This window comes from Alexandromys fortis, unplaced genomic scaffold, assembly GCF_014885135.2.
Source record: "Alexandromys fortis isolate MF-2015 unplaced genomic scaffold, M_Fortis_MF-2015_v1.1 scaffold_16, whole genome shotgun sequence".
NCBI lineage: Eukaryota > Metazoa > Chordata > Mammalia > Rodentia > Cricetidae > Alexandromys > Alexandromys fortis.
Window position 1 is genome coordinate 18,574,207 of NW_026067893.1, and position 27,325 is coordinate 18,601,531.

The window sequence follows — 27,325 nt, forward strand, 5'->3', positions numbered from 1 at the left end:
GGTACGGGGCCCTTGGGCTGCTTGTCCAGGAGTGCCACAGCTGGGCAGAGCAAGAACTTTTAAAGAAACTGATAAACAGAGGAAGAAATGCTTGCCCTCCAAGCCCCAAACCCAGAATCTCAAGAGGAATTCTTTTAACTCTTCCTATGCCATTTTGATACTGAAACGTCCCAGTGAGAGGAAGAGCATCTATCTCTAGAGATGTGAGGTACACCTGTACCTAGTTAATTTCTTCATCCATTATAGGAGCTTTCAGGACAGCAAGCAATTCCATGATAGTTCTCTAAAAAGCTTGGAAATGTCCTTTCTCTCACATCCGTGCATATCTCAGCAGAGGCTGAGGGCATCTGGGTGACCGCCATACACTTTCCGTTTCCAAAAAGTAACCAAGGCATCACAGGGGCAGCGGCCAGTTCTAAAGGTGCATGTTTCCACTTGTGCAGACAGCTTTATATTCCTATGTGTATGTTTTATGTATGATTAAGAACATATTGATCCTACAAGTATTTCTGTTAAATCAGAGGCATTTGAAAGAGATTTCTGGGCTCCACAATTATGTAACCCTGCTCTGGAAATGCAAATATGCCTAGAACGGAGAGTGAGATCAACACTGTGAAGATTGGCGGCAACAAAGCCAAGGTTGCGGTGTTGAGAGTTAGTGCGACCATGTGCCTGGAAAACCCACAAAGTCAACCAAGAAATTTAAAACCTAAGAGACACGACTAAGGGGATCGGGCACAAAGTGAATGAGAAGTCAAGCATGTTCTCTGTGCCTGCTTCGTCTGATAGATTCTTTTTTTTTTTGGGGGGGGGGTTTCGAGACAGGGTTTCTCTGTAGCTTTGGTGCCTGTCCCAGAACTAGCTCTGTAGACCAGGCTGGCCTCGAACTCCCAGAGATCCGCCTGCCTCTGCCTCCCGAGTGCTGGGATTAAAGGCGTGCGCCACCACCGCCCGGCATCTGATAGATTCTTATAGTGGGAAAATACAACTTGTTGTTTTGGATAAGAATTGGGTGTAGGAGTGAGAGAGTTTAGTCTTTTGCAATACGCACATATTTGTTTACATGTATGTTTACATACTCAATAGATAATATGTGGATGGTGGGAAAATTGAATGCTTTAATTCCTTTTTTAAAAAAAAGATTTATCTTAGGTGTATGAGTATTTTGCCTTCGTGTACAATGTGCCCCTCATGAAGGCCCGGGGCCTGCAGAGGCCAGAAGGGGGCATCAGATTTCTGGAAGCTGACCTCACAGGCCATTGTGAGATGCCACCTAGGTGCTGGGAACTAAAGCCAGGTCCTCTGCAAGAGCAGCAAGTGCTCTTGACCACTGAATCATCTCTCCTGACTTTGATTTATTTTTATACCTTTATTGAAGTAGCATGTAAGCCTGGTGCAGAGGCACACACCTGGAATCCCAGCACTTCAGAAGGTGAGACTGAGATGTTAACAATTAAGGTCAGCCTGGGCTACATAATGAGTTCTAGGCTACCCTAGGCTACACAGTTGAACAATAATCCTAAAGGGCTGGAGAGATACCTCAGTGTGTAAGAGTTCTTGCCCTGGAAGCTTGAGGATTTGAGTTCGAATTACCAGCACTTGATTCTCCGACAAACCCATGTACATGCAAGGGTTTACATATTCTCATACTAATGTTCTATCATCACACACACACGCACACACACACATGTGTGCACACACACGTATCATCATCATCCCTCCCCCACATCATTCAACAACAAAACAGTAATAAAGTCTCATAAAACCATTGTTTACCAGTGTATTAGGAATAATAAATGAATTTCTTTTTTGAAAAAAAAAAATAACTGCACCCGGTATAGACTTCCTCTAAAGTCGCTGACAATGACACCTAGGGGCACCCTTTCCAGAACCCAGCCATCTACCTCTTGTCTCTTTTTGTCCTCAAAAAAGGCCCCATGAACTCATGACCTAGAAGAGAGATGGGTGTGGGCACACGTCATTCTGGTTAGGAAGGTCATTTCTTTCTTCAGGCTTTAAATGAGGTCTGTGATCACCAAAAGGCCCAGGTACATTCTGGGGGAATGGTGGTCTTGTTGGGGGAAGTTGGACAATGAAAACGCTTCTACCTCTGAAATGCCTTCTCCTTCCTTCCCTCCTTCCCTCCTTCCCTCCTTCCCTCCTTCCCTCCCTCCCTCCTTCCCTTCCCTTCCCCTCCCTCTCTCCCCCTCTCTTTCTTGCTTTCTCTCTCTCTCTTTCTTCCTTCCTTCCTTCCTTCCTCCTCCCTCCATCCCCCTTCTTTTTTTTTAAAAAAATACACCATGGGTTGCAAGATGCAGTGGGACAGAGCTTGCCCCCTCCTTTGATGTCCTCAGGCCTGCTAATCTCCATATTACCATCTCCCAGCTGTTGCTCCTATGTGGGACGCCGAGGAGGAGGCCCCCAGGCCATATCCATTGGGAAAAACTGTGACAAGTTTGGAATTGTGGCTCATGAGCTGGGCCACGTGGTTGGTTTCTGGCATGAACACACTCGGCCAGACCGAGACCAGCATGTCACCATCATCAGAGAAAACATCCAGCCAGGTAAGGGATCTTGAGTGGAGTCTAGAAGCCAGCAAGTTGGGGACAGTCAGAGGCTTGGGGACAGTGAGAAGAGGCCCTGTTGGGAGTTGCTCAAGGCCCATAGCTAATGGGGGGACAGTGACCCAACTTTGTAGGCACTTGTTATGAGCCTGTTACCTTTCGCCTGCGGCCTTCCCGAGAGCTTATCTGCTGCAGCATGTGGCTTACAGTGGGATAGAAGCCATGATTCTTCATATAGTAAAGGAAAATGAAAACCAACTCAAGTTCCTAAGCAGTGTCAGGACTGATTAACCAAAAGAGGAGTTCTCCTGGCAGTTTTTATGAGCCACTTTTGCCACAAATGCAGCCCTTTGAAGCTGTAATGCAACTAAGATACACATGCATGTAAAAGACAGTGCCCTGCCTAGACGCATGCTGCCCACGTCAGACAGCACATGCAGATCAAACATGTATGCATCTTCTCATGTTGAATATGTGAAAGTTTGTAGTGGAGCCTGGTGAGGTAGTACTTGCTAATAAGCCATGCACTAGGGAAATTGAGGCAGGAGGAACACAAGTTGGAGGCCAGCCTGGTTTATGATTGAGTTCAAATCCATCTGTCAAGTAATGAGATCTAGTCTCAAAACAAAGGAACACAAGCAAAAAGCTACAACCCCAAGGTCGACGATGAACATGAAAGCAATTGGCTGGGTTATATGACTGCCTTAAATCTTCTTTGTGGTATGTATGTGTACATGTATGTTTACATATTTGTGGCATGTGGAGGCCAGAGAACAATCTTGGATGCTTTTTCTCAGGGCCTTTCTACACTCTTTTTTGAGACAAGGTTTCTCATTAACCTGAGTTTGCCAAGGGGGCTAGAATGGTGTCCAGCAAGCTCTGGGGATCTACCCATCTCTGTCCCCAAGGTTAGAGTTACACTTAGGTGCCACCAAGCCAGCTTTTTTATACTGGTTCTGAGAATCGAACTCAAGTCATCGACTAAGCTCCTCAGACTGCTTTAAACCTGTTTCAGAGGACCCTAACCACAAACATTTGGATTTAACCTTCTGATTGATTTTCTTGCTTCTTCAAATTGCAAGATCAGAATTTTTTCTTTTAAATGAAATATTTTGGTCAAGAGAGCGAGTGCTAATCTATCTGTAAGCAGAACTGATGTTTCAAGTGACATTTTGGGAGAGGTGTTGGGTAGTGGAGCAGAGAGAACCCGGGGCTTGCCCAGCGTTTCAAACCTCTAGTCTATTTCATACAATCACCATAAGCCCACAAGTTTTTCACCTGACCACTCAGACAAAAGAAGGAAGTTGCCTGGGTGCTCCTCCTCCCCACAGCTACCATTTGGGTACCACTTATTTCCGCAGTCCTTAACAGACGTTGTATCACAGGTCAGGAGTATAATTTCCTGAAGATGGAAGCCGGCGAGGTGAGCTCCTTGGGAGAGACCTACGACTTCGACAGCATCATGCACTATGCCCGGAACACCTTCTCAAGGTCGGAACCTTTGCTTCCCCCTCCCCTTCTTTATTGCAGCTGCCTCAGGCTTGGGTCTGAGGAGCCCAGGGGTCTGTGGAGAATGAGCAGGTCTCAGCACGCTCCTTCCATGACTGGCCTGTCCATCCTTGAAATACAGTGGCCTCTGGGCCGCAGTGAAATACAATCTAATCATGTTATCGCTAATAAGATTGAGACCCGTCATGAAGCTGGTGTTCCATCATGCCCTCATGTCACAAGGAGCAAACCGGAAAAGAGAAATTACAGAGAGCTTGTCTGGGAGAAAAAACCCAGAGGCTTTTTGTAAAATTCCCATTGGGTTGGGGCATCTCTAACACACATCTTAAATAAATTGGAAAGTGCTTGCCATTGTCCCAGAAGAGGCTCTGATTATTGGAAACTAGGCTGTGTCCGAGATGGAACGGCTATAAATCATGGGTTTGTTTTAGAGACAAAGAAAACTAAGCTCCAGCCATCTTGAGAGAGCACAGGTGCCCAGAGCAGAATGAAAACAAGGGCGAAAATTCCCTGCTTTCGGGTTTCAGGGAATGGGTGCTACTCACCAGAGAAGGAGGGAACTGCCATTTACCTCAGGCACACTTGGGGTCTGTCCCATGTATGGGGCTGTGCATGAGGATGTTAAATATTCTCTATATTGCTCCTGCCTCTAGGTCACGTAAGTGTAGTGTACACAGAAAGGCACCCCACTAGTCCCAGCTGGTAGGTCTTTGCAGCCCTTAAAAGAAACACCTGAAAGTAAAAAGAGACACCTGCAAATATTTTTGTTTTCTTACAACTACTATTCATTTCTAACCCATCCTTCCAGAAAGATCCAAGGTGGTTTCCAACACACCACACACACACACACACACACACACACACACACACACACACGATAGCAAGGGTTGGGAGGAAGACAGAGAGCTCTGTTGAAGCCTGAAATAAATTCAGTCCTCAGAATACAGACCAGTAGGATGTGATGGTTTTGTCAGTGTGGGCAGCAAATCCTGCTCATGCTTCCTAGTAGCAAGGCAAAGGACAAAGCAGGCCATTTCCCGAGTCTCCCTGTGTGTTAGGGTTAAAGCGAGTTGTTGTCTTGGCAGTGTTGGCTCTGGATATAAAACTCATCACTGAGAGTTCTTTGGTTCTTAGGCAAGGAATCCTCTCCATGAGGTTGCCAGACTGGTAAATCCCAAGTTCCTTAGCGACGCTGTTCGTCTGGCCACACATCTGCTTCAGTTCTGACCTGCCTGCTGCACCCAAGCAGGGTTCCCAAACCCCTAACCAGAGAGTGTTGCTCAATTCAGACCTCTCCTTATGGGATGGGAGCACAGCCACCCCGAGTCCCTTCCAGCTCCAGCCTTTGTGCATTGAGCAATCTCTTAGTCTAGAGTAGGTAAGGAGTTGACCGGTGACCCTGTGCATTGCCACACAGAAAAGCTGAAGTGAAGGGGCTTCCTCTTCTAGACTGGTCAACTAGACTTGAGGGGTCCATTCTGGGGTTGAGGAGTGTTCTAGTTTCCTTTGTGTTGCTGTGAAAAAATGTCTGACCAAAAGCAACTTAGGAAGAATGGATATATTTCATCTTATACTTTCAGGTCATAGTGCACCACTGAGGGAAGTCGGAGCAGGAGCTTGATGAAGCTTGTGCCTTGGGCCTTATTTTGGTAGCTTCCATAACTCTTTCACAGTTCTTCACTTTCTAATTTTTGGTTGTGAGTCTTGCTAAGAGACACCATGACCATGGCAACTCTTTTGAAAGAAAATGTTTAATTGGGGTGCTTACATTTTCAGAGGTTTAGCCCATTATCATCATGGTGGAACATGGTGACATGCAGGCAACATGGTGCTGGAGAAGTAGCTGAGAGTCCTACTTGACTTGCAGGCAACAGGAAGTGGTCTGTATTACGGGATATGGCATGAGCATGTATGAGACCCAAAACCCACTTCCACAGTGACACACTTCCTCCAACAAGACCACATCTACCCCACCAAGGCCACACCTCCTAATAGTGCCACTCTCTTAGGAGGCCATTTTCTTTCAAATAACCACACTGACCTTTAACAGTTGAGCCATCTCTGTTTATCTGCCACATTCCTCCCTCCCCCAGGAGACTGAGAACCTTAGACACAGCACTGTCTTATTCTCATCTAGTGTGTAGCATCCAGTGGGTGCCCGACACATACTAGGTATCTAATAGACTCTTGTAAAGTTTATAAGTCAGTGTGTGCGGAGAAAAAGGCCTAGAGGGCTGCATCACAGAGGAATGGGTGAGGAAAATCCTGTCCGTTATTCTGTCTACGTCTTTGCACAAACTCACGAATGTGGCAGCTGCTCCTCTCCAGAAGGGAGGACTGTAAGTCTTGCCTATGTAGGACATGTAGAGCCGAAGGTCTCATCTACATAGGACATGTAGAGCCGTAGGCCTCGCCTATGTAGGACATGTAGAGCTGTAGGAACAAAGCCACCTTCCTCTCATTGGCTCTGTGTCACCCACTGCACCACGTTCTGGAATCAGAGGCCAAGCAGAGGCTCATTCTGTTTTTCCTAACTTTCTTGCTTTTTTCCCTAAATATCTTTTCCCCTCCTATGATCTCTAGCTCATAATCCTATTGCTTCTGCCCCTCTGGAGGTAACCTTTTTTAACTCCAAAGTCAGCATGAGCTATCTTATCAGCACAGACCAGAGGAAATCTTCAAGCCAAACCCATAAAATAATCCCAGCTCATTCAAAGTGCCTAGGAGGGAGATTGGCAAGGAACAGCAGCACTGGCTCACGATGGGCAACCTGTGCAGACCGGTGCAGAGCGACTCCCCCAAGGCCGACTTCTGTTACGGCTACAATACCTATTGCTGCACAATTTCCCTGCCAAACATAGGCTCTCAAAACCGCAACTTACTGGGGTTTTTGTTTTGTTTTTGTTTTTCACCCTGAGTCAGCCCAGCTCATTCTTCTCTGGCCATGCCCAGAGCTCTTGCCCTCTCCAGTCATTTGGCATCTGGGGAGTTAAGACGGTCAGTCACACATCTCCCACTCAGTGCCAGCTGGCCACAGCCCGTGGTCCGCCTTCACATGACCTCCCCACTCTTCAGGAGATTTTGCCAGGCCCTTCTCTGCTTGAAGGCTCAGGGCCATTGGAGGGCAGCCTAGGTAGCTGCAAGCTGCTAAAGGGTCAGGCTCTAGAACTGTGTGATATCGCTTCTCTCACACCCTAACCGTCAGAGCCACCCAGAAGAGGTGAGGTACATTATTTAACCATCTACCCCAGCCCTCTTATCAACTCTTGCCCCAGAACTTGGAATATCTCCCTCCTAATACAATTTGCTGCAGGTGGATCCCTGCATGGCATTTGAGATGGTTTTCTGTATGACATTTTCGAAAGCCGTTTTGGACCATGGGCTCTTACTGGCAGACTTTTTTTTGGCATTTTTTCCCCCAGAGGCTTCTCTACCTCCTAACTGTAGCTCATGACTCTTGGTTGTTTCTCCCCTGGGGATCCACTGTACCTCACTTTTCAGCTTGTGAAAGAGCAGCGGAACACAGGCCTGTGGGATAAAACCCTTCCTGCTGATGGGAAAGGCAGTCTCTGAGTCTCTTTACGACCTGAGCTGTCTCCTTCCAGTTCTGTCCCCTCTGGTTTTATTGCCTTTCTTCTCCTTTCCCCTTGGTTGGACCCAGGCGGTGGGGAGTAGTGTCCTTAGAAGCTTTGCTGGGCACGGGTCCAGGAGGCGAGGAGACAGTTCTCCGTTACAGGGCCGTCTTTGTTTGGAAAACCCAGAGCTGACAATTTTCTCCCCAAAGGCATCTGTCAAACTTTCCCAGTTTATCCTGAAGTTGGTACTAGACACTGTCCACCCAGAAAGTCCACTTTGCCAGTCAGCAGCTAAGCCCAGGCTACTCCATATACAACATGCTTATATGTGTTTTTTGCTGCAAAATTTCTCCTTCAGGGAAGCTGTCACAAGGTGCCATGTCTTTTGTTAGGGCAGAAGTGTCTCTCTGTCAAGTAGCAGGTAGCAGGTAGCAGAATTCAGAATTTTATTTGTCTTAGGAGTTATGATTTAGGGCTTCAAGGCCGGTATGAAGAAGGGAGAAGAGTGTCCCTGAAGTGTCTTAGGGGATTGTGGAAGAGGAGGACATGAGACTCAGAGAAGGTCAGGGCGGCAGGTTAACTGGCAGGCAAAGGAGGCCGCAGAGGACCTCTGCAGAGGATCTGGTATCTCTTGTGCTCACTGGAGAGGACACATGCTAGAAGTCAGACTGAGAAAAACAAGCATCTCACAGCCAAAAAGATAACAAGGTGATGTCGGCAGAAAGGAATGGAGATGTGTGTTATCCAGTGTGGCAGAGAATTTGGGAGAACACAGAGCTGGGGAGGGAAAGAGAAGGAGAGAGTGAGAAAGAGAAGGAGAGAGAGAGAGAGAAAGAGAGAGCTCCTAATAACTGGGCTGTGTATATTTTAGCTGGTTCTTTTGAATGTAGATAACTCTTCTGTGAAGTTTTTTTTTGAAAATAATTCCTGATTGCAGCTACACAATTTAATTAGAGTGGGTGGGGCTTGTGGCTTTTTCCCCTCCCTCAGTCCGTAAGGACAGAAAGGAAAAATCTAGTCTTGAGAAACTTACTTTTGGCAGAGGAGAAAATATCACCAACAATAAAAAAAAAAAAAAAAAGACAGAAAACTAGTCAAGAGAATATGGCAACACCAGATGGGAGGGGTAGAACCGGTCCCGGAAGTCTTTTAAGGGGGAAGGATTGCTGATGATGATCTGGAGAACAGATCGGAGTCTGTAAGTAGGCAAAACAATCAGGCGGGGGTAGCCTGGGGAGAGGACAGGGTACACGGGGGTTGTTTGGGGCCTAGAAGGCATGGCAGAGGAAGTCGGAAGTCATGAGCAAAGGGCCCAAGTGGCAGGAAGTTGCCAAGCACACACCTATCTAGCTTGATGGAGTGGCCATATTTCAACACTATAGGACTGGAGCAAAGGAGACTGAGAGGAACTCAGTTAGGAAGTTTCTAAAGAAAATTCAGGAAGAAGAAGTGCCAATCACATGAACTCAGACATATACTGGGAGCCAGGAGGAGGGTCTGGGCTCAAGGGATGCCTACAAGGTACCCTGGACAGAACTTGGTCACTGGTTTCAGTAAGAAAAGAGTGAGGGACAGGGAGGAACTGAGATCCCCTTTAATCTACTCTCCAGAGACAAAGGTCAGGGGACAAGCAAAGGATGGGAAAACTCAATGGGGAGCCAAATTTAAGGTAGTATCTTGGTCCACGGTACAGTTCAGGGAATGGTACCAGATATTGGGGTCTACTAGATGATTCTGAACTGGAAACCATTCTCCGAGGCTCGTTAAAGCTCTCTGGTGGTGTTGTATGGACAGAGAACAGAGGCAGGAGCATCATCAATGCAGGGAGCAGAAGGGGTTGCTTTCTCCCGGGTCACACAGCAATGCCTGGAAGAGGATAATTGGGAAGAGGCACCGACAGCTTTCTGAGATATAGAGAGACAGGTAAAGACTGAGAAGACCCCGCTGAAGGTGCACACACGATCACCGCTGGTCCAGTTAGGTCCCGGTTGGAGGGCAGAGTGAATGAAAGCCAAACATCAAGCAAGAAGGGAGAAAAGGCTTTTCAGGAAGTTGCTTAAGAAAGGAACAGATGTGTAGGACAGGCCCAGACAGATGGTCGAGAGCCAGAGGAGGTTTATGCAGTGAGGTGTGACTAGGCCAGGGCTCAGTTAGACATCTGGGGGTCCTCTTGTGTTTGGGAAATGCCCCTGACATTTTAGATCTTAGCCACGCAGTATAGAATAAGGTGCTAGCGCTAGGAGGGGCCATCACAACCAACCAGCCAATCTTCTGTTGAACAGTGGAGTAAACTGAGGCTCAGAAAGGTTCAGAGATGGGAAGGGGATTCTTGAGTCAACCTACATGGCAGGGGCAGGACCGGCGTAGGAATATCAGCCTGACATCATTTGATGACCTCTATTGCTCTTTATTCAGCCGCTGGACCAGTTCCCAGGCTCTTTCTGAAGCAGTTCCAAGACTTATCTACACAAAGCTTTGCCCAGTGCACAGCTCTGGGGGGCACCACTCACACCGTGATCTCTGAATGGTGGTCTCCAGTTTGTACAGCATGATGGCCCCAGGGTGAGGGCCTGTCAGGGGCTCCTCGGAAGCACTCAGTACACATAAGTCAGGCAGGTTTCAGACTACTGGAATAGGGTATATTTTTCAACTTGACAGTTGCCTCCCCATTGGGAAATGATGGGATGGAATGTGGCAAGGCGGCCTGAGTGAAGAAACCACTCAGTCATGCCAGCAGGGGGAGGAGGGTGGCAAGTGACGGGGACAGGAATGATGATGGGTGACCAAGGACTGAATGAAGACTGGGAATCTCCTCGCACACAGCCTGGCAGCCTTGACTTTTCTTTCTGTCTATCTTTTTTTTTTCTTCCTGTAGAGGAGTTTTCTTAGACACCATCCTACCCCGTCGAGACGACAATGGCGTCAGGCCAACCATTGGCCAACGCGTGCGGCTCAGTCAGGGAGATATAGCTCAAGCCAGGAAGCTGTACAAGTGCCCAGGTAACTGTGAGCCACAGGGGTTCTGAGCAACACCTAGCCTCCCACACCACACAATGCATGCTGTGTGCAAGCAACCCCATCTCTTGCTGGGAAGCGCCGTGGGGAACTGAAGGGACCACTCCTTGGCAGCTGTGGTTTCTGGTGTCTTTGTTAGGGAGTGCGCAGTACAGTGCAGAATGCTGAATTAGAGAGGCACATCGCAGGCTCAGAGCCCACAGCCTGACTATGGGAGGCTTTTGAAGTTCCCTGGCAAAGCCCCGAGTGCACAGGGAAGAGGGGAAGTGGAATGCAATACAGTGTGACCCGTTGCTCCGAGAGCCCCTCTTCTTTCTAGGGAACTGGAGAATGTGAATATGAAAAAGGAAGGAACAAGAGCTTCTGGCAGGAAGACAGAGAGGGAGAGAAAAGCTTTGGGGATGACAGGGGTCTGGTTCCCAAAAGCTACAGTCAGAGCAAGTTTCTGGGCTGTGGCCTCAGGGCTGGTTACCGGCCATAGGCTGTTAGAGATCAGACAGTATCTGGGGGATGGAACAACGGCTTCTCCTGAGCTAGGACTGCAGTCCCTTCTCCTTAGACTGGCCCTCTTGCCTTCATCTCTAGCCTGATTTCATTTCTGTCACTGTGATAAAGTACACTGACAAAAAGCCATGTGGGAGAAGAGTTTATTTGGCTTACAGTTTCAAGTTACAATCCGTTATTACGGAGAGGTCAAGGCTGGAGTTCAAATGGCCACAGTCAAGACCAGAGAGAGAGAGAAAGAGAGAGAGAGAGAGAGAGAGAGAGAGAGAGAGAGAGAGAGAGAGAGAGAGAGAGAGAATAAATGTATGGATCCTACATGCTGTCTCATGTAGCTTTCTTCTGCTTGTATAGCTTGGGACTGACCCCCTGCCTCGGCAATGGTGACACCTACATTGGGCTGGGTCTTCCTGCATCAGATAACAATCAAGGCAGCCTCTTACAAACAAGCCCACAGGGCAAGCTGATCTAGATAATTCCTCATCAGGACACTCTTCCCAGGTGTTCTGTTTAAACTAACCAGCTTTGACATCTTTTCATCCCAAGTCACCCCAGGGTTAGTGCCCTAAGGCACTTCTAGATCCGTGCAAAGTATTGTTTGTGCCACTGATGGGACAGAGTGAACTCCAGGGGTTTGTGGAGGACAGAAGGAAGTTCCATCGCCAATGGCTCCGGTAGCCTTTTCCACATCCTTCAAACCTGATGTGTTTTGATGTGGTGGAATATTTGAAACTGGGGCCATCGGAGAAAATCTGGGCTGTGACATTGCCCTACAGCGCAGGACCATGGGGACTGACAAAGGCTGGGTAGGCTGCATCCTTATGGAACGAGGAAACATTTTCATCCAGCCCTCAGCCATCTAGGGGGCATGCTAGGGCTGAAATACAGGACACACATATCATATAACCTTCTGAATGTAAAGGGAAACCTTATATCGTTCCCTGGGAAATGCCATAGTATTTATTTAGTTACACTCTATGTGCTGTTTATTTCCCAGAAGGCTTCCCGGCAGCTGGTAAATATCCTGGAGCATACAGTAATGTACCTATTCTTGCAGAATGCTGATGATTATTCTAAAATAATTTCCATGGAACCCTCGGGGGTGCTGGCTGCTGGGAGTGAGCCTCACTATGCTTGGCAGTTGTTCTGTAATGTGACACCGAGGCCCTCATAGCTGGGACTTCCTGAGGCAAGTGATGGGCAGCTCTCCACATGCCCCTTCCTGGAGCTCCAAGAGCAGCCGCGGATGCTCTGAGGGGTCGCTGCAGACTGGGGCTAGGGCGGTAGCCAAGCAGAGATGGGCTCAAGAGTAGGAGAAGATGCTTGAGGATGCTCATTCCCTGCACTTTGTGGGTAGACCCATAGTGGGGGTCACTCAGCAAGCAACTAACTACCTTTGCATTTTAGGGGTGTCAATCCCCAGGGTTCAGGAAATACAAATGTCTTTTGCTCCCAAGCTACAGAAATCTATCTTTCTTCATTTCTTTTAAGGACAAGGTAGAGGAAGTATTCTCCCTACTACAGAAGCTATTATGAAGGCCCCAGCATGGCTGGGAAATCTGTAGCTCACTTGTCTAGCATGCCCAAGGTTCTGGGCCGAACCTCTCTCATCGATCAATCAGTCAATCAGTTCTACAATCTCAGGAACACTCTGGGCACTAAAACCTGAGTGGACCCGGTCCATGTGATAGAGGCAATTTCACTGGCCTTCTGAGTTGGTTCAGCTCTTGGCTGGAGAACTGAGCTCTGAACCCAGATCAAGCCATGCTGAGAGCCTTTGGCAGAAGCCTTTGGTGCTACTTCTTGGCACCAAGATCTACTTTTGCTTGCCCAGGCCATCTACTTGGCTGACTCTTTGTCTGTCATTCACAGGGCCTTGGCTTGGGAAAGGCTGTTACCTCACAGGCCTGGGCAGGGTAGCCTGTCGGGGAGGGGGAGCGTGTGTGCCTGTATCAGAGCTGTTGTTTTGCTTATGCAGCATGTGGGGAGACACTACAGGACACAACAGGAAACTTTTCGGCGCCTGGTTTTCCAAACGGCTACCCCTCTTATTCCCACTGTGTCTGGAGGATCTCTGTTACCCCAGGGGAAAAGGTAGGTGAGGACATTAACGCCCACGATTGGGTCATTGCATGCTGAGCACACACGCGGCTATAACACTGCACCCCACAGATGTGAACGGTGAACACAGTTTTTAAAAGATGGGCTGGACCCCCATCAGGAATAGTGTGGGATAGGGAGATTCAGCCTTTGTATTGGTAGTCAAGCAGCTGCTCTGAGTGCCCACCCAGTGCCAGGACCTCGCGCCCCACTCATTGTTTGCTGACCTCTCAGCCAGCCTTACCCACACAAATGGACACCTGGCATGCACTAAATGTCCACATAGGGCATGGATCAAGCTACCGGTCAGACAAAGCACAATCTGCCTTGTTCTGGACTAACACACTATTACAGTACCCTAGAGGGCACGTTTCCAATACAAAACTTCTTGAAACCTTGGAGCTGTGCTTTGGTAGGTGGCAACGTGGCCAGAACAGCTGGCTTCGCTTCTCCAGCCCTCTACCTCTGCCTGTGTTGACGTCCCAAGCCACAATCCTGAGTACCATTCACTTAGCCTGGCAAACAGTTGCTCTGTAACTGGCCTCTGGTAGGCTGAACTGTCCAGATATGTGTCTGGTCTCAGATCCAGAAAGGAAGCCATGGCATGGCCTCTAAGCAGGCTCAGGGAATACCAAGGCCCTGGATCCCCAGAAGAAGATGTTGTGGCCTTAGCAAATCCTGTATTCACAAGTTCCATTGTCCCTGAAGATTCCATGGTCCTCTGGAGCTGAGCTCAGGGCCAGGGCATCTTCTCCTTGATACAAGGTGGATATGTTCTGCTCCACCACCGGGTACCATTATGTCCATTAGGTGGACAAGGAATCTGGAGGGAAATTGCCCAGTCACATAGTAAAATACAGAACTGGGTTTTGGACTCTAAAGTTTATCTTTTCTTGAAAGATTTATTTTATTTTTAATTCTGTGTATATGTGCATTGAAGGGTGTGTGTGTGTGTGTGTGTGTGTGTGTGTGTACAGGTGTCCATGGAGTCCAGAGAGAGCTGGAGCTGATCCAGAACTCCTGGATCCTGTGCTCTGGACCTGGAGTTACAGGCAGTTATCAGGCACCCGGCATGTGTGGTGGGAACTAGACTAGGGTTCTCTGCTAGAGCAGTACACTCCTAACCACTGAGCCATCTCTCCAGTCTTTATCTTTTTCTTGTGTGTTCTACAAATCCACATATCCTTCAAGTTGTCCCAGACCAGATAAGTCCTCTTCCCTTGGGTCTAGGTGAGGGGATGGCGCTGTGTTCCCAGATCCCTCTAGAATCACACACGTCACAGCATGTTTCAGTATCGTGACTACGGAGGTATTGTCCTAACTATAGCCCTTAAGCGCACCAAGGACAGAGATGGTCCACATCATTCCCAGAATCTCACTGTGTGAGTGTTTACAGAATGGATATATGGACGTATGAGGGTGGAGTGAAACCTGGGCAGCTGGAGGTGGTGGGATAGAGTGGCTATTTTTCAGGTGTCCACGCCAGTCTACAGACATCCCTAATTTATAACTTTAGGTATGGTGTGGCACCCAGAGAGCTGTGGCTAGAGTCCACTGAAAGCATTTCTACAGTCGGATTCTGTCTTCAGTAAGCAGTGTAGGACATCTAATCACATCTGCGTGTCAACCCAATGAGCTAGATGCTGATACCCCACTAATCATACAATAGGAAATAGAACTTGCTGAAACTTGATGGAGAGTTGGGCAGTGAACCCACACCCTTGAGAGACTAAGAGCCTGGACCATCACCATGTTACACAAAGGAGACACAGCACACACACATGTACAATTGCACATGCACAATTGCATATGCATTCTCACAATTAAGTGTAAAGGCAATGCCTGGGCTTGGCAGAGTGCACAGTGAGTAAGATAGCTCTCTGTGCAAACTTGACGACCTGCGTGCAAGTCTCTAGCATCCCCCCCCATAAAGAGAAGCATGCTTTGCTTGCAGTAACCCCAGAACTGGGGGACAGAGATAGTCAGATCCTGAGAGCGGGCTAGCAAACCAGCATAGTCAAAATGGAGAGCTTCTGGCTCAGTGAGAGGCCCTCTGTATGCGTATGCACAAATGTATGCCCTCACACACTTACAGGCATGCACTACCACACACACAACACAGTGTGGTTGTCATCTCGAACCCAAGACGTAGACCTTTTCCATGGATATGACCCTGCCTGCTAGAGGTGCTAACAGGCTGGAAGAGGAGGAGAAAGGCCCGATAATCCCCACATTGTTGACTTGCTGCACAGCAGGCCTATATGATATGTTTGAAGCATGTATCCTTCACTAAGTCTCCATGATTAGTGCTCACTGGGGACACAGAATATACATCGTTGGAATTCCTGCACTTATTCCCATTACTGCTTCAGTCAGAGCTGCTGGTAATTGGTAATTAGCAAACTTGATGGGTTCCCGTAACACCTTTCGCTCATCACCTCTTCCCCGATGGTCTGTATGGTTCACTAACATCCTTAAAATAATTAGCCTGAATAATTATCCCTCTGAGTTAAACCATGAATGTGTTTCCAAGGAAGTTTCACTAACATTTCCTCACTGTAATCGTAAAAGAGCAAAAACTAAAGAATTCTCTGGGACCGGCTTATAAGCATTCCTGAACCCCATCAGCTGATCACCAGCCTGATGCAGACTTGAGAAAAACCCAGGGACACCCCGATCTTAAGATATGACTCAGCCTGGGTTCCTCAGTCCCTAGGAGTCTGATAGACGCGTCCATGACACTCATGCACCCAGTCTTTTATTATCTGATACTCACTCTTCTCTTCCTAGGGGACCACTGGGTTCTAGGGAAGAATCTGACTTGGTGGAAACTGGCCCCAGGAAAGGGGTGGGCACTCTCAGTGATGACCAGGATGGAAAAAAAAGCCTGTGGGGGAGGTGGGGTGCCAGCTGAGGGCATACTCAGTGTAGTCTGACTTTTACACACACATTTATGGAGTACCTGATGTATGCCTGACGCAGCACTAGTCTATGGAATACCTAGTGTATGCCTGACATAGTTCTAGTCCCTCTGTGTGTAGTTTCTCTCACAGGCTCCTCCACAACCTGCAGGTGTGCAAATTGTTCTCTGGATGAGGAAAAGCTCCAGGAAGTCAACTACTTTCTCAAGATTCTAGAGTTGGTGAGGGGCAGAGCTGAGATGTGAGCCCAAGCCTGTTTGACTAGAGACACCTCTGAGTGTGAAAGCAAATGGGGGCAGGGACTCCTGCAGATCAATGTCAGGGGCTTCCCCTCTGAGCAGGGGCTTAGGAGTGGGCACTTACCTGGGCCTGGCGGGTTCTGTAACTTTTAGAGCATTGAGAAAGGACAGAGGCTTGCCTCACAGAGTCTGGAAAATGAGCGGAGCCTAGTGTAGGAGATAGGAGCATAGGGATTTCTTTAGGGATTTTCTAAGTGTGGGTTGGGAGCGGTTTGATAAACCTGAGATATAAGGCATGGAAGACTGACCTAGAGGCTGTAGTTGTGGGTAGTCTGGGACTTGGTGCGACAGTATCCATTAGGAAGGGACATGGAAGAACAGCACAGAAACACGCAATATGTGGGCAATCACTAAGAATAATGGGATGGATGGGTGGATGGATGGATAGATGGGTGGATGGATGGATGGATAGATGGGTGGATGGATAGATGGATGGATGGTGGATGGGTGGATGGGTGGATGATGGATGGACGGACGGATGGATGGGTGGATAGATGGGTGGATGGATGGATGGATGAACTAATTTCAGGAAGGCTTTTGGAGAACACAACACTTCAGAAGAGGTCATGGCTGAGGGGATGTTGATCATAGCCGTGCTCACATGCACTTGAGCTAACCCCAGACCCTCTGAATGATTGATGATGTTACAATATCTTTTCGTATCTCTGAACCTTGTTGACCCCTTACCTCCTTCAAAATCCCTAGTCTCAATTCGCCCTGGCACATCCTTTAATGCATCTTGCTTTCTATAAACCACCTAGCAACTTCAAAAGCTCAAGTGACTCCCCAGACAGAATAAAGGACCCATCTCCTTCTGTTTACTCCCCATCCTGCCCAAGGTTTATTATTTGATGTCAGGAGGTTTCCTGTGTGTGTGTGTTTTGAGAAGACGCTCCTACTGCGGTCTGAGGGCCCTGTATGCTAAGGGGTAACATGAGAACACGGGTATGTAAGATGCATCCTTCAGAACTCTTCGGGCTTTGTTGTTCAAACCTACTTTATGGTAATTCTTTGCAGATCATCCTAAATTTCACATCCATGGATCTGTTTAAGAGCCGTCTGTGCTGGTACGATTACGTGGAGGTCCGGGATGGTTACTGGAGAAAGGCCCCCCTGTTGGGTGAGTGGACTTCAGACAGCCTTAAGAGAGGAGAGATGGGCTGTTCTCCGGGATGCTCTTACTATCTGGAAGGTTCCATTGTGACAGCCGGTACAGGAAGCTCTCAAGTGCTCTTGTCGTTGTAAAACTCCAAGCGCTCCATTTGGCCACACATGTTAAAGGCTTTTAAAAACTGTCAGCACCCTGTGACCCAGCAATTCCACTTTCTTGGAATTTCTCCTAGGGAACTAATTAAGGAAGTGTGCAAAGCCCTAGCTGCAGGGAGGTTCACTGAAGCGGGCAGAATCAAAGGCAATTTAAATGTTCAACAGTAGGGGGTTAGCAGACTAAATTGTGAGCCATCTTTTCAACAGAAAATTCCCATCCATTAACAATAAAGTTGGAAGCGAGCATGTACTGATACAGAGAGATTTTCTGGCACCCTGTACCCTGCAGAGAGCGTGTTACAGAACGGAGTAAATAGAATTATTTCAAACATAAATGCGTACATGCAGATGTGTATAAGGCAGGGATTGCAAAGTAAGCTGTTATAACAGGCAGAGGCGAACAGAACGGGATCGATATGATAAAACACGGAGTCCAATTGTGTTGCCCCCAATTGTTCAAAACTAAGCTATTTAAACAATTGTGGGAGCTGAATCCAGCTGCAAGAAATCATTTCATGATTTACAATATAAATCTCAACAAAGTTAGAGATGTAAATGACTCATAGTAGTTATTTCAGGACGGTAGAGGATTTTTTTTAATGTTTCTATTCTGTTCTTGGCTTACTTATCTCTCCCAGGTTTTCTGATGGACAGGTATTACTTCTGTGGCGTAGACAAAAGTATGGATCCATCCACCAAAGGTAGCACGGACCTTTCAGCAAAAGGTCACAGGAAAATACTATAAAGAGAAAGTTTTCCCAAAATAGCTTCTCTTTTGATGACCAGGGAGGATTACTGCTTCCTGGAGGACCAGTGGTCTTGGGTCTTGGGATCCCACGCTGGGACTCACTGGCCTGAGGAAGCCAGCTATAAGGGAGCTGTGGAGAGAAACAGACCAACAAAGAGTCAGATGAAAGAGCTGCAGACAAGAGTAGGGTATCCTGGTTGCTAGAATGGTCTGTACGATAGCCTCCTGGCCTGGTCAAGTCTAAGGCTTGGATGATGACTTGGTCCCGGCAGTCCTTCATCTGTGCAGAAAAGCCACACTTACTGCAAGTGATGCACCTGGGAGGAGTCATCACCAGGGTGGCTGGCTGCAGCTGGTGATGAGAAGGAAAGCCCTGATGCTGTATTATATCCTGGGGGACCAGGATGAGACAGTTCAGGCAGGGACAGTCTCTAGGAAACCTGTAGCCTTCTGCATGAAAAACGTCAGTGTCAACTGTCAATGGGAATAGCACACAAACACCTGTAGCTAGTGGAAGAGTGAGTTTAAATTCCACAGGGTACAAACAGGTGGGGATTTGTGTCCTCCACAGAAGAGCCAGGGCAGGGTCATCGTTAGGAGAAATCCATCATTGTTGTAAGGAGGCCACTTGTTTGCTTGTTCGTTTCCCGGCTGCCCAGACTCCCGAAATAACCACACAGAAACTGAGTTAATAAAATCACTGCTTGTCCTATTCACTCTAACTTCTTATTGGCTAGCTTTTACATCTTAATTTAACCTATTTTTATATTTTATATTTTACCACAAGGCTCTTGGCCTACCGGCAAGGTTCTGGCATGTCTGTTTCCGGCAGTGGCTCCATGGCTTCTCCCCTGACTCTGCCTTCCTTCTCCCAGCATTCCCTTTAGCTCTGTTCTACTCAATCAGGCCAAGCTAGTTTCTTTATTAACCAATGGTACTCATAGCATATGGAGGGGAATCCCACATCACATCATGTAGCTAATAGTCCAGACACACAAACCAAGTGACCCCAAAAGTATGCATAGGAATGTAGGCATGGACAAGTGAGTATACTGCCCAAGACAGGGCAGAGCCTGCCTGTACTGGGTTCTGTTTCCTGCCTAAAATAAACAGCGTGGAAGTAGCAGTCAGAGAAATAGGTTGCAAGCAGCGTTGGTCAGATGTGCTCAAACGACATGGCGCAGGGCAGGGAGATGACTCAGTGAGCAAATGCTTTTCGCACCAGCATAAGGACCTGAGTTTGGATCCCTCACATAAACAGCCAGGCACTGTAGCGTGTATCCGTGACTCCAGGACTTGGGGGCAGTAGGGGAAATAGGTGGATCACTGGGCTCACTCCCCAGCCAGTTCAGGGGACTCAGTTAGGTCCGGCTTCAGCAAGAGCCCCGTCTCAACAAACAAGGTGGAGAGAGAGTGAGGAGGATACCTGACATTGACCTCTGCCCCCACATGCACCTGGGCAGATATGCAATTGTGTTCACATCCACGCACGTGTGCAAGCGCTCCTGCGCACGCCTATGCATCTCCTGAGCCCCCCCTCCCAGTGAGACTGGATTCTTGGGAGCAGCGGTTTCTAAACCTGTCTGCTCGTTGCCACCACTTCCTGGAAACTCTCTGGATAAGACTCCCGGAACGTGGCTTAGCCAGAACCCACACACATAGGTGCAGAGAATGGTCCTATTGGCCTCGCGTGCACTCCTCTCTAGTACCAAACACACAGAAAGGATGCTCACTAAGGGGTGGAGAGGTTACCTCCAAGAAAGGAAGACGTGGTTGGCAGCTTCATGTTGGGTCTTGTACATTTCTTTACTGTTTGGATCGTTTACAACAACGCTTTACGAAAGCTCCGTGAGTACAAGGACCAGAGACCCCTCAGCCTGAAAGAGACCTTCAAGTCACTGAGTCTCACAGTGCATGGCCAAGCCCAGATCCTGACATGCACTGAGTGCCTAAGGCTCAGGGGCCAGCTAGTGACTGGAATAAGGCCACAGGTCCAATATCCTGGTCTGGGGACAGGTGACTGCTAAATGTTTGCAGTTCTTCCCTCCTAAGTTGTCGGAAGAAATGCACCGTGTGTGGATTGTCTGGGAGTCAAAGTTAACCAGGCTTCCTGGAGTTTTGCTTGCCGAGGTTGGCAGCTCCACATCCCCAGGAATGGGTTAGACTAAAGCCATGGGAGGAAAGAGCCAAAGTTCCCCAGGAAGGGCCAAGGCAAGTTCCAGAGAGCGGACACGGGCTGGTTTCCAGGTATCCCCTTTGGTTGAATGGCAAGTGGGAATTTCCCCAGGGGGGATCCTGGTGTCTCTGCTGCACTCTTAGTACTAGGAGAGGACTTGCGCGCAGCTTACCAGTTTATTGATGATGGCTTAGGTTGATTTTCCTTGGGAGGCTCATCTTTTACCTGACTTGCTCCTCTCCACCCCCCCCCCGTGTGTGTGTGTGTGTGTGTGTGTGTGTGTGTGTGCGCGCGTGCACGTGCACGCGCTTGCTCTCTCACACACAGCATTGCAGCTAAGGCATGGCCGAGTGCCTAGAACCATCTTTCTTCGTCTGCAGGCGCCCTTCTTTGCCAACTATTTGGTCTGCTCTGATGTTTCCAAATGCAGTTGTTAGTGAATTTTTGTGTTTGGAACAAGTGCATTGTGCTGGCTAAGCTGGTCCCTGGGAGGGGTCAGTGCCATGAAATCTGCAGGGAGGAGGCAGGTCAATGCCCCTTTGGCAGGAGGGAGAGCGGATTAGGGCGGATTGTAAAGTAGGCATCTTGCTCTGCATCACATTTTTTTCCCAGGGCAGTGTGTGAAAATCCGGGCATAATGCGTGCATGACTTTTTATGAATGGACCCTTTATGACTCCCCGCAGAGCCCACTTGGAGCGTCCTCATCTGCATTTCCTCTTCTTGATATCCTTATTAAACGCCTCTAAACCCAGGAACCAGATTTCAGGCTAGGAACTGACACTTCTCCATGCCGGTATCTCGACAGCCTGCCCAGCCTCTTCGGAGGGAGGCTGTGTGCGACCCAGTTTCTCACTTACTGGTTTCAAAGAAAATTAAGGAGATGAGAATTTTTCACAGCTGGTTAAAGGTCACAGATGGGTTTTCCATTCCAGGGGTCACTTATCTTTAACAGGGGGTGGAAGTTCAGGGGCGATGCCCACAGAGGAGCTAGTTGGTAATCTTAAACACTGTCCCGCGATGTGGATGCCCCTCCCCTGTTGCCATTAGAGGAATTTCTGCAAGCATTGTACTTCTGTCCTCAGAACTGCCTTGGCATTCGGTGTCACCATAACACACACAAAAGCCCCTTACCCCATTTCCTGGAAACCGGGAAGGGAGTTTGGAAAGGTCAGGCCGGTGCATCGAAGTCACGTGGCCCCGCTACTGAGGCCTCCTGGGCAAGGGCAGTTTCCCAAATGAACAAAAATGAGGGCGTGAGGCCAACAGCCAAGCTTGGCACAGGAACAGACGTGCCCTGTGCTCTGAGGTCTTGATCTTCATTTGAGCCTCTTCTATTCTGAGCCGGGACATGAACATGGCCCTTCCATTCCCAGGAAACACGTTTGGTGTCTTATCCGAAATTGCACACTGTTCAGAATTACACCCAGGTTCCTTTTGATGGTGAGGGTGATGAAGGAGGTGGTGACAATGAAAACTGGATCTCAAACTGCCAAACTTCAAACCTTGCTTCCACCTCCAGCTTTGAGGCAGATGCTCTCATCCTCACCTTGCTCATCTGTGAAATGGGGACAACAGCAATACCTAATGCAGAGAAGAGCAGGGTGTCAGGTTTCTCTCGCTGTGACAAGAGAGCTGGGGGAAAATCAGCTGGAAAGAGAAAAGGTTTATCGAGCTCACAGTTCAGTCCATAGTCGTGTGACCCGAGAGCTTTTAATTTGGTGACAAGGCCAGACACACCTGGCAGGAAAAACTGCTGCTCACTTCATGGCGATAGGTGGGGGTGTGGGGACAAGGAGAAGTTATTCATTGAGAGCATACCCGCACTAATCTAGTTCCTCCTGCCTCTAAATAACCCTTAATCTACGAATCTATCAGTGATTAGACCATTGATAAGGATATCAAGAAGAGGAAATGCAGGGCAGTGTCCCAAAGCCCCACTTCTGCTCACTCGGGCCCAAACCTTCAACCCAAGAGCTTTTGGGTCACATTTAAGGTTCAAACCATCACAAGTGGGGATGAAATGAGAGACCCTGTCAAGAGCTTTAGACTGGGTCCTGCACAGGCATGGTCAGTGGCAAGGGGTGGGGGGTTCCCTTACAGCTCCTGGAATGGCAAGGGAAAGGCTGAGATGTAGGCTAAAAATTGCAGAGGTTTGGAAGATTCACTGAGGTGGAGCAACACGCAGGGGCGGGACATCCTGCAGCAGGTGTGGCAGAGGACTCTCCTTTGTAGTCGGTCCTCAGAGGCTGTGGCAGCTGGGGTTCTAAAGGAGAGACTTTTGTGTGAACTTGGACTAGATGAAGGTGCCTGCTTAGGGCTGCCGGGTCTGACTGCTCAGCGCTCTTCCTGCTGAAGGGTGGCCCTCCCTCACGTTTACCTGTTGTCTCCCCAAAATGCATCACAATAATTGGCCATACCAGATGACGTTACCCAAAGCTGATCGGCCTTTAGTATGTTATTTCTTTGTGTGTGTGTGTGTATGTGTGTGTGCGCGCGCGCACGCGCACGCGCGTGTGCGCGCACACTTGGTCACACGCACGATCACACGCATGTGCATGTTTGTATGTGCATGGGTGAACATGTATTCAGGAGCATGTATGCATATGTAGGTCAGACTACACTGGGTGCCATTCTTCAGATACCATCCACCTTTAGGCTAGCTCCTCCCCAGTGTTAGAATTACAAGCACGTACCACCATGCCTGACTTGCGTGGCTTCTAGGGCTCAAGGTCAAATCCTCATTCTCTCACAGCAAGCACTTCACTAACTGAGCCGTTTCCCTAGCCCTTCTAATGTGTTTTTTCCTTGCCAAAATCTTGGCAAAATTTTTATTGCATTGAATATGAAGACCACCAAACCCGAATGGCTGGTGGCAGCTGGAACCAGGAGGGCGCAGAGTCTACTGGCAGCCTCTGCACTGTTTCTCCTCAAAGAGTGTAAACCAGAAATGACCATTTGTGGTACTAATTCTTCCCCAGCCTTGTGCTTTTTCACTTTTCTCAGGCGAATAAAGCATAATTGCAGTGTCTAGGGCCTTGTCCAGGGCTTTACACGATGCTAAGTGTTAAAGTGCCCACTTTTTTTTTTTTTTTTTAAAAATGAGAACTGGTTACAATGAAATGTGCAATTCCAGCACTTGAGAGGCTGAGTCAGGAGGATCCATTAAGTTTGAGGCTAGCCTGGGCTACTTAGTGACGTCAGTGCCAGCCTGGGCTACACAGTGAAACTTTGGGCTTGAGACATAGTTCCTCTTTTGCCCCAAGTTGAGGCCGCTCAGGGATGCTGAAGTCCACGCCTTCCTCCAAGCCTGGGAGACACTCTATGGCTCCCCAAGGCCTGTGAACTGCGGGAAAGTGGCCCCCACACCCTCTCAGCAGCCTGTAGTCACAATGCTGTGTCACATCAGGACTGACGTGGAGAACTTTGCATGGCCGTGTCAGGGGCAAAGGTCTAGACAAGGCGCGTATACAATTTCTTACTGGATCTAGGAAGAACAAGGGCTCATGGGTCACGGTGCCCTGCTGGGCTATGTCAAGGGACCGGGGATCCCATTTTCTGTTCTCCCGGATCCTTCCGTCTCCTTGTGGTCTTTATCATCCTATTCTGGCCATCAATTAGCTTGGAGGAGGGGACAAGGAGTCAGTCCTCATGTGGCTCCATGGTGTCCCTCTGAAGTTCTTCATCCCAGGCTCCCTCTCTGGGTGTCTCCAAGCCAGCAGACTGGGAAACCCACTTTTCTTCAACCCCGCAGCTTTAGTGTTTGTTACACCTGGTCCTGAGCAAGTCAATGCTAAGAGGCTTTGGCTTCTTGTATTTTGTTTCTTGGTCTTTGGCCCCATTTCCAAGGCAAGAGCAGAAGAATGTCCATGGCCCCAAAGGAAAGGATGTGGGTGTCATCAGAAAGATACAGCAACAGTAGCTCAGCCTCCCCCCCCACCCCTGAGAGCCACCACAGGACACACACAGGGCCCTGAGGCAGGGAAACATACCTGTCATTTCCCTATATTCTGGCTGCCTGGAATCCAGACTTGTCCTTCATGGGTGCACAGCTGTGCCCCTCAGGGCCCATCTGCAGTCCGTGTGTACTGCAGAATCAGCTGTCACTTCAAGGGCCGTTGCTCACATCCTGTCTTTCCTTCAGGTTGTGGTAAGGTAAGCTCCGTGTCCACAGTGTCCTGACTGCCCTTTCCCTTTCCAGGGAGGTTTTGCGGCGATAAGGTACCCGAGCCCCTTGTCTCCTCCGACAGCCGGCTGTGGGTGGAATTCCGTAGCAGCAGCAGCATCCTGGGCAAGGGCTTCTTCGCGGTATATGAAGGTTTGTTCTTGCTGGAGCAGGTGGGCCGATGGCCACCGACAAGAGTCCTTCATTCTATCAACCTGGTTCCTTCCCAGGTGTACCAGGGAACTTGCCAGAGAGTCAGGCTTTCATCACAGGGTCTGAGCCGAGGACTGCACACTGCCTCTGTGCTGAGCTTAACTCTGTCACAGGCCCACTGAGCTCTCTTCTCATCCCAGCTGGAGTGTGGAAGGTGCAGGGTACAGGGTCCTGTAGAGGCGGCAGTAGCCTCTGACCACCCATGAAAGCCCAAGCAGAGGGGACCTTACCTCTCTGGGTTCTTGTTTCATTCGTGAAAAGAAAACCTGATACTACCCGGAGGTCCCTTTTCATGAATGGAAAAGGCTGTAAGATCACCCCAAGGGCTGCTTCTGTGGGTTTTAACTTTCCCATCTCACCAAGGAATGGAGCTAAAAAGTGGCAAATTCCCCTTTGCCTTGAATCATTGAAAATTTGGAGAAACCAAAATTTTATTTCATAAAAGGAATAGTGCACATATCTGCATGTGTGTCTGCGTGCACATAAGTGTGTGCAAGACCATGCGTTCTCTGTAGCACCTCCTTCTCCAGGCCCACCTGCGTGAGACTCCAAGGACGTGGTCAGGCTCCTACCGTTGGAATGCGTCCCCTACATGGCTACATGGCTGTCCAGAGTTTCAACTCTCCTGCCATGAAGGCTGGCTTTGTTAGACCCAGATGAAAACGCTGGCTCTTGGAGCCACCTAGTGGCAATAGGTAGCCACTCACCTGTATTTATGAGATGTGACCCTGACTGACTCTCTTTTTCATATGTTCTTTCTAAAGCCATGTGTGGGGGAGAAATTACCAAAGATGCCGGCCAAATCCAGTCTCCCAACTACCCCGACGACTACAGACCTTCCAAGGAATGTGTGTGGAGGATCACAGTGGCGGACGGCTTCCATGTGGGGCTTACCTTCCAGTCCTTTGAGGTGAGCCCTGCTGGGATGTTTTCCTGAGAGAGCGTGAGCTAACGCCTGCTCCATGCTCTACTCGATAAAGATGGCTTCTTATCGCTCCTCATGATGAAATGGCAGCACTCAGGAGGCTGAGGCAGGAGAAAAGTGTGTTTTAGGGATGGCTGGACTACATAGTGATGCTTTGTCTCAACCAAAACAAATAAACAGACACAGGATTGGGGGGTCAGGTCTGGGGAGATAGCTCAGTCAGTGAAGTGTTTTCTTGTCTTGCGGTGTGGGGCCCTGAGTTGGATCCCAAACACCCATTTTAAAGAGCCAGGCATGATGTTCCCTTGTTATCCAGAATGCAGGCAGAACCCTGGGGCTTGCCTAGCTCGTGTGCCGCAGGCTGCTGGGAAACCCTGTCTCAAAAACAGAGTAGGAGGCTTCTGGTACCTGTGGCCTACACACATGCGCATGCACGTGCACACACATACACACTCACTCATGTACACACGCATGCACACACACTCACTCACGCATTCTCTCTGACACACACACACTCTCACATCTAGAAAGAGACACATTTCCACTTTTGGTTAGGAAAAGGAAGCTAAAAGCCCATTGCAAGCCCATCTCCTTGCTTCTCTTACGCCCTATCCGGTTTGATCCACCCTGACGGTGGCAACAGGGAGAGCTGCTTCGTTAGACTTGAGAGTGATGGTTAGGATCTGATTCTGAATTAAAAATGACGTTGATGCCGGGCCAGCCAGTGTCATCCACGTGGCCTCTGTCTTTCTGTTTAGATCGAAAGGCACGACAGCTGTGCGTATGACTATCTGGAAATCCGCGACGGTCCCACAGAGGAGAGCGCCCTGATTGGCCACTTCTGTGGCTATGAGAAGCCAGAGGCTGTCAAATCCAGTGCCAACCGACTGTGGGTGAAGTTTGTGTCCGACGGCTCCATCAATAAAGCAGGCTTTGCAGCCAATTTCTTCAAGGGTATGACTTAGCAGTTTGCTTCTGTGTTCATTCACAGGCAGAAATGTTTTCTGAGAGTAGAATCCCAAATTGATATGAGGCCTTTGCTAAGGCTCCTGCAGGGAGGAGGTTGCTCGCTCAGAACTGCTAGTAGGGCCCTGTGGGGTTCATACCTGTGAGGAGAGGCCTCCACTTGACTCCTGCGAGGAGCTTTCTATTCGGGGAAATGAGAGTTAGTGAGCTTGAAGGATATGTGTGTATTTGTGTGTGTGGTAGCATGGTGACGTGCCTGTAGATACATGAATGTATGTGTATGTATGTATGTATGTATGTATGTATGTATGTATGTGTATGTATGTGTGTATGTATGTATGTGTGTATGTATGTATGTATGTATGTATGTATGTGTGTGTGTGT

At 48.7% G+C, this 27,325-nt stretch overlaps 1 protein-coding gene across 1 annotated transcript in view; it reads left to right on the forward strand.

The window, feature by feature from the left end:
- Positions 1-27,325, forward strand: part of Tll2 (tolloid like 2) — a 109,527-nt gene that overhangs the window by 63,242 nt on the left and 18,960 nt on the right. The window contains exons 6-13 of the mRNA XM_050149630.1: positions 2,386-2,564; positions 3,950-4,055; positions 10,524-10,648; positions 13,143-13,258; positions 17,502-17,604; positions 24,874-24,990; positions 25,815-25,960; positions 26,734-26,929. Of these exons, the coding sequence (XP_050005587.1) occupies positions 2,386-2,564; positions 3,950-4,055; positions 10,524-10,648; positions 13,143-13,258; positions 17,502-17,604; positions 24,874-24,990; positions 25,815-25,960; positions 26,734-26,929 (1,088 nt within the window). The remainder of the gene's footprint in view (positions 1-2,385; positions 2,565-3,949; positions 4,056-10,523; positions 10,649-13,142; positions 13,259-17,501; positions 17,605-24,873; positions 24,991-25,814; positions 25,961-26,733; positions 26,930-27,325) is intronic.